This window comes from Silene latifolia, chromosome Y (genome assembly GCF_048544455.1).
Source record: "Silene latifolia isolate original U9 population chromosome Y, ASM4854445v1, whole genome shotgun sequence".
NCBI classification, from domain to species: Eukaryota; Viridiplantae; Streptophyta; class Magnoliopsida; order Caryophyllales; family Caryophyllaceae; genus Silene; species Silene latifolia.
Genome location: NC_133538.1, coordinates 44,623,351 through 44,630,516, shown reverse-complemented (window position 1 = coordinate 44,630,516; position 7,166 = coordinate 44,623,351). Strand labels below are relative to the sequence as shown.

The following is a 7,166-nucleotide window of genomic DNA, read 5'->3' as shown; positions in this document are numbered from 1 at the left end:
CGAATTCCGAACTTAGTTGGAATCGACACGCGGTGTTGTTTTTGCAGGAATCTTCAAAGTTACTTCGTATTTTTGATCGAGTACTTAACTATACTTGACCGAGTGCGAGTACTTACTTGACCGAGTAGACCTCACTCGATCTAATTAGGAAGCTATGATGTCGGGATGTGGGAAAATTCCTGCAGTTACTCGATGATTTAGCTCCTACTCGATCGAGTAGGGTGGTACTCGATCGAGTACCCCAGGCACTCGATCGAGTAGGTTTCTGTACAGTGATTTCTACGGGTTTTCTTAAATCCCCTAATCCTCCTATATCTTCTTCTTATTCCCCTATGTTTCGGCACTCTCACATCTAAACTTCTCTCAAAACCTTAATTCCTCTCAAATCCTCTCTTTCTCTTGGGTTAGTAGTGATTCTTGGGGTTAATTTCTTAGTTTAATTTCGTTCCTCTACTTGTTCCTCAATCAAGGTATGCTATTCTTCCTAATGTACATGGTTTATTGCTTTGAATGTGTTAAAATAGTAAAGCAATCTGAAATTTCGATGATAATGGCCAATTTGGTGCTTTTAATTGTTGAAATATGATTCATATGCCTCCTTTTTCATGGTTGTTGGTGATCATATGCTGTAAATTAGATTAGAAATTGCAATAGTGGAACCCGAAATTTCTAGGGTTTCCAAATTGAAATCGATTTTTGGTTGTTTTATAATGATTAGATAGTAAAATTGAGCCTTAATTACGGTTTATGTCATGTTGAAGGATAGATTTTGATGATTTTACCCTTAGAAAGTTGCCTTAAAACTCCGTCTTAAAAGTGCCTTATGAGAAATTCGTGACTTAGAATTTGAAAATTGATGTTGTAATTGACAATATAAGCATGAATTGAACTTCAATATGATAATAGAAACAATGATTGATGAATACATGCCACAAATTTTCACAGCTGTAAAGACCGTCTGAAAATTTTGATTGAGTTGTTTTACATAATAGTGAAGGGTGATATTGATTTGTCATAAATTATTCATTCTCTTGAATTAGTAACATGTAATTAGCAATGTACTAGAACAACCCTTAGAAGCATGATAGGGTATTCAAATTCGCTGAACATATGCGGCCATCATAATAATTACTTTCACCACTATGCCTTATGAGTAGTAATAATATGAACTTGTGTGTTGAAATCGTAGAAACTGCTAATGAACATGTATACTTATTTTCATACCCAAAGTAACAACGTGAAATATGTGCTTCACATGCTGAGAATGGTTGGAAAATTGATGTGTACCTAGCTGAGCAACTAAGTTTGGTGACATGATTTATGTGCTTCAAATATGGAACTGGTTGATGAATTAGTAAACTTACTAAGTATATAGAACCCAGATCACATGAAGTATATGCTTGCATGTTTATATAAATTGTTTGAACATATGTCTAAAGCAGATGCCGAGACTAAACCTTGGAACCCGTCAGAGTAAACGGGGAAGGGTTGATCCACTTGAGAGGGGGGAGGCTAGTGGACCGGTAGTACCGCATTTCGAGTACCCTTCGTTGTTTTTGTTGACTTTAAGCAAAGGGAGCGTTTTGTAGCTTTACAAAAACGCAAGATGAGACCCACAAAGTGTATAGACACCGGTGTGCTAGAAGAGTTGGAAATAGAGACGGATGTCCGTCATATATTCGAGACCTTGGGTTTTACTGGTTTGTATAGGCTGAGGAAGCACACTTACCCCTTCCTTACCCTAGAATTCATGAGTTCCTTTAACTATGACCCAGCGGGTCAGACTGTTGAGTTTAGATTGATGAATACCAGTTTTCTGTTGACCATGGATTTGTTTGCCTCTCACCTTGGGTTGGCCAAGCCTCCCAAGGACTCCATCACCGACATTCCAGCTGAGTGCGGCGTCGCCGCCTAATGCCTTGCTTGACCGGGAAGCAAGCTCCCACCTCGAGCAATATCTTTGATTAATGACGTTCAAAGCACATCACCCCGAGAATCTTCCTCCGTTCTCTTTCAAACCTCCTCTATGATAGAAAGGATATCAGTAAGTTGAACAACCATGAGGTCTTACTTCGATGTCGCACCGAACCCGTGAGCGGACCAAGAAAGTGGTCTTCAATGCTCCTTCCATAGTTTGTGCTGCTCTTGCCTTGATGGCTTCTTCTCCTTCTCGATACTTGAGCTGTGGTGCTATTGCCACTCGGTTAGCTGAAAAGCTAACCTCTTTTGAGGCCTCTTCGGCATACGTGCCTCTAGTTACCCCTGTGCCTACCATGGATCGTGAATACTACCTCGACCTGAAATGGTTGAGAACCTTGGCTGACGGTAGCCTAGCATGGAGAGTGTATGGCAAGAGTTGGATGAAGATTCCGGCTCCGAGCACCTCCCACCACGAGCCCTTAGAGCCGACAGTGGTGACTGTGGATGGGGACGATGAGGAGGAGGAGGAGGAGGAGGATGAGGATACACCCCGCCAGCTGCAGACCTATCTCATTGATGGCACCATCCTCCAGGAGATGTCGGAGCCGACGAAGGGCGAGAATGCGGAAGTCCAGAGGGTGGAGAGACCCAGAGTGGTGAGGGGACCCCGTCGAGTGAGGGAGAGGGCCTCGGGGACTAGGCCACAGCCGGAGGCACCACAAAGAAGAAGCAAAGAACCTTTCCCGTACTACCCCTATCTCAACACCCGGAGACGCGGTCCGGCTACTTGTCGGAGAGAGTGTCATCTACTTTGACACTCGGAACATGCACGAGATGGCATACACTCGGGGGATAGGGACCGAGGGACCGCATCCGGTTTGGTGGAGTGGAGTTGGGAACTACTCGGGGTTTTCCATGCCTACGGGGTGGATCGGTCGACGTGGGGGCACCTCGGTCCTTCCCTTACGGTGGCTTGACCCCATGGTACGTGGGCCCGGGAGCGGGAGCAGGGGTGGATCTGCGGGGATCGGGTCGGCGGAGCGGTACTTCGGGTGGTGGTGATGATGAGGTGATGTTGGAGCAGCAGCAGCAGGAGGAGTGATACTCCTCGTTCTTATGTTTGTTGATAGTAGTTGATGTTAGATGGTGATATTGTTGTTAGACTTTGGTAGTTGTTTCCTTTTGTTTTGAGACTTAGTTGGATCTGTATGATTGGCCATAAGGCCGAATTTGATATTCTAACCGATCACAGGATATTGGAAGTCGGGGAGTCGTCCGACTCGATTTTATATGACAAGTATGCGCATGGGTGTTAACTCGTGACAGGTTTTATGAAGAATGGGCCTGTAGGTACTCGACAGAGTACCCCGTACTCTATCGAGTAGCTACGGGATGAGGCGAGGAAAAGTTTCGACAGTAGGCCACTCGATCGAGTAGCCTAGACACTCGATCGAGTAGCATGGCACTCGATCGAGTACCGCTACCTACTCGATCGAGTAGCACTGTTACAGGAGGTTTTTGAAAATTAAAAATGTTCAATTGTTTTATAATTACGAGTTTAATGTTTAAAGTAGTTGTGAGTACGTAGTAACACCTTTGAACCGTTAATTTCATATGTTACAAGTCATGATTGAAGTTTTATAAGCGTATTTGTCACAATTAGTAAGGCGGTAATAATTTCTTGTTACTTTTATTTTGTATACGCCTCTTTACGATCTATTTATCGGAGTTGTAGCTTCTCGTACATTTGTGCATACCATATTAATATATATGTTATCATCGGTGACTAGTTATTCCGGTGGCGTGTGTATGATTTTAATTTAACAAGGGTACAATTAGTGAGTAATGTCCATAATAATGTGGTTTTCTTTCATGTTTTGATGCCCATAGTAAGTAATACGTGTTGATAATTGGGTGATGAACTTCGGGGACGAAGTTCCTTTTTAGAGGGGAAGAGTAATGTCGCGAAATAAAAAGGTTGTTTTCGAATAGTGTTTTGCTTGTTTATAATATTGTTGGTGGTTGTTTATAAGGCGGGTGGGTGTCATGTGTTAAAAAAAAAAAAAAAAAAAAATTCTTGTTGAATTGTAACGACTTATTTTCTTTGGTTCTTTAAAGTGAGTGTGATTGTATCTGAATCATGTTGCCAAGTAACATGGTGGCATTAGTTGTACCACATGAAAGTTGATGTGAGACATGTTCTAGATGGATGGTTGGACAGTAATTAGTGTATGTTGGAAGTTCGTGAGCGGCGATTCGCACGGCGCGTCGGATGTTTTAGGTGTATATAAAATAACGGTTGACTGTGATAAAGCTTGCATGATAGTGACAAGAGTCGATAGGTTTATTTGTGGACGGTGATGATGATGACATGGGGGGGGAATGATGTTTACAAGGGGTGATGACCTGATCGGGAAGATTGGTGAGATTGGGTTGGTTCCGTGCCATGAGCGGGAGAGGTGAGTTGAACTTCGGGGACGAAGTTCTTTTTAAGGGGGGAAGACTGTAATACCCGCCCTTTTAGGGATCCTTTGACCAGCGTTAACTGTCCTTGGGGAGCGGGAGTAACCTTAGGGAAGTGTGCCAAGACCATCTTGGGGTGCGTTCTAAGAGTGATACTCGATAGAGTAGAGGCTACTCGATCGAGTAGCTAGGGTACTCGATCGAGTAGGGGGCCACTCGATCGAGTAGGTTGGGTACTCGATCGAGTGCCTGGTTTTCAGCGAGGGTTTTATATCGCGTTTTGTTAAATCCGCAAATCACTTCCGCCACTTTCCTCCTATCCTTCAGTCGCCTCTTTCCCTTCCCTTCACCTCAAAACCTCCATGGAAGCCTTTGTGAAGATCCGTGTGCCTTAGAAGAGCGTCTCTTGAGTCGGGTAGCGGTCTTTTGCCTTGTCTCTCCCTATAGGTATGTCACAATCATCGTCCGTGTCCTTGTCTCTATAGTTAGGGTTTGATTGTTAGTAATAGATATTTGCATGATGGTAATAGGCGTTGCTTGGTTGCTGGATGTGTTATCTGTCGGCATGGATTGGTTGCGGTTGCTTAAAGGTAGGTTCGCCTACTCAGTTTCTGTAGATAGTCTAGTGTGTCGGTCGTTATGTTAGTATTGTGGTTGTTTGGCATGGTAATTGATTGTGCTGTGTTGGTGGTCGTGATTACTGGTGATGGTTCTCGAGATGCGTTCTCGGCTGAGTGGGGTCACTTGCGGGAGTGACTTCACGCCCTAGTTTCGCCCTTCGTGGAACCCGCCACGAAAGGGGATGTGCACATTAATGGGGGGTTGTCGCTCGTTTGATGAGCGGGGCTTAGGTGGGAACGGCTGCGGTCCCCCATGGCGAGATTGGTCCGGTGGACGATCGATGTGAGTTTGGATGGATTGTTGAGATTGCGGTTGGGACTAGTGTCACTTTGTTTGTATTGTTGTTTGTAGTTGTCTTGTCTTATCTCGATCGACCTTGTGTGGTTGTTTGTTATGTGTCTGCCGTGATCCCTTATGGTGAGCAATCGGTCTTAGCAGGTGTTGATGATCTTTGATATTTGGTTTCGGGCGAGGATGAGTCTTCACAAGTTATGATGGTCATAGCGAGTAGTCCTTGAGTTGTACCTTTGTGTTGTATTTTGGTTTAAGTCACTTGTAACATAACTTAATAGTTCTTTCATTGACGTTTGATAATTACTTTCCTCGGGCAACCGAGATGGTGACGCCCTTATATGCTAAGGAAGGCCTAGTTAAGGCTCCTCTGAATATGGGGGTGTTACAGAGGGTACAAATAAAACATTACTGAGAGCAAGTGTTTTCCCCGAGGTGAGTTTGAGAAAGATCTTGCCTTTGCCTGTGATCTTTGCAGATGAAGAATTACCCATGTAGACGCATTCCCCATCAGCAACTTCCTCGAACTCAGCAAATAAACCCCTATCAGCACAGAGGTGTCTCGAAGATCCAGTATCCAAGACCCATTCAGCAACATTACCCACCAGATTAGCTTCCACAACCACAGCTGCAATAACATCATCAGTCACAACAACATTGGCCTAAGCAGATTTCTTCTCAGAGCATTGATAGGCTTTATGCCTAGGTTTTCCACAGACATAGCAGACAATAGGACCCTTAGCAGCTTTCTGAATCTTAGGAACCGGTTTGGTATGCTTTCCTGGACCATTCTTCTTAGCAGGACCCTGGTTCTTACCCTGACCAACCTTGGCCTTACCCTTACCCTTATATTTCTCAGCATTAGACGGACCACCAGACTCAACTAGATTAGCTTTAACAGCAGCAACAGCAGGAACAGTCACAGATTGACTAGCAGGAAGGTCTTTAAGGCGATTAGCCTCCTCGGTCCTCATATGTCCTATAAGTTCTTTAAGGGACAGGTCTTTCTTTTTGTGCTTAAGTTGGTTTTGTAATCGGACCGGGGAGGGAGGGAATTTCTCTAGCGAGAACATTAGCTACAAAGATATCATCAAGTTTCATGCCCTCATTCACAACATCAGCACATAAGTTTTTATAGACATGGACTTGATCCATGATAGGTTTCCCGTCAGCCATTTGAAATCCCAACCATTTTCCCACGACATACTTCTTTTTCCCCGCATCATCAGCCCCATACTTAGTTTCTAAAGAATCCCAAATAAACTTAGCAGACTTATTCACAGCAAATAAGTCGAACAGGGTGTTTGTCATATTATTCAGAATGTGCCACCAAGCAGTTTTGTTGTCCTTCACAAATTTTGCAATATCCTCTTCATTGGACTTAACATCTTTAGCAGCAGGAGGGGCCGTCTCAACATCAGTAGGAGTGATAGGTTTAGGCGGGTCATTAAATAAAACATAATCAATTTCTAACTGCTCAAAATACATCAATAATTTCTGGGACCAACGCTTATAATTGTGACCATCCAACGACTCTAGTTTTGCCAATTCAGGAACAATTTTTGAAATAACAGACATGTTGCAGCAACAAATAGTTTTCAAATTGTTATTCGAGAGATGCAGAAACAGAAGGAGAATAGAAATACCAGAGGAATTATAAGCGATCAGAAAGTAAAACCCGAAAGTAGTGCCGTGGTAGAAGCCACTGCCTTGAAAACTATTTCTCCGGTACGAGCGTGGTGGCGATCAGCTAGTGCCGATAGTTCCCCAAGGTTAAGACTACAGTCCCCACGCAGTTCCGCCCACTCAGAACTGTGAGACTTGGAACGATAAAATCAGCAATACCCAGAAATTATGAGAGAGCAGAGAAG

The 7,166-nt window shown here is 43.7% G+C and overlaps 1 protein-coding gene across 1 annotated transcript; it reads right to left on the bottom strand.

The window, feature by feature from the left end:
• Positions 1 to 6,312: 6,312 nt before the first annotated feature.
• Positions 6,313 to 6,873, bottom strand: LOC141627966 (uncharacterized). Its single transcript, XM_074441161.1, has one exon. The coding sequence runs from the start codon at positions 6,871 to 6,873 to the stop codon at positions 6,313 to 6,315; it is 561 nt and encodes a 186-aa protein (XP_074297262.1).
• Between the last annotated feature and the right edge of the window lie 293 nt (positions 6,874 to 7,166).

Excerpts from the sequence above, each read along its gene's own strand:
- LOC141627966 (XM_074441161.1), bottom strand. The coding sequence starts at position 6,873 with ATGTCTGTTATTTCAAAAATTGTTCCTGAATTGGCAAAACTAGAGTCG.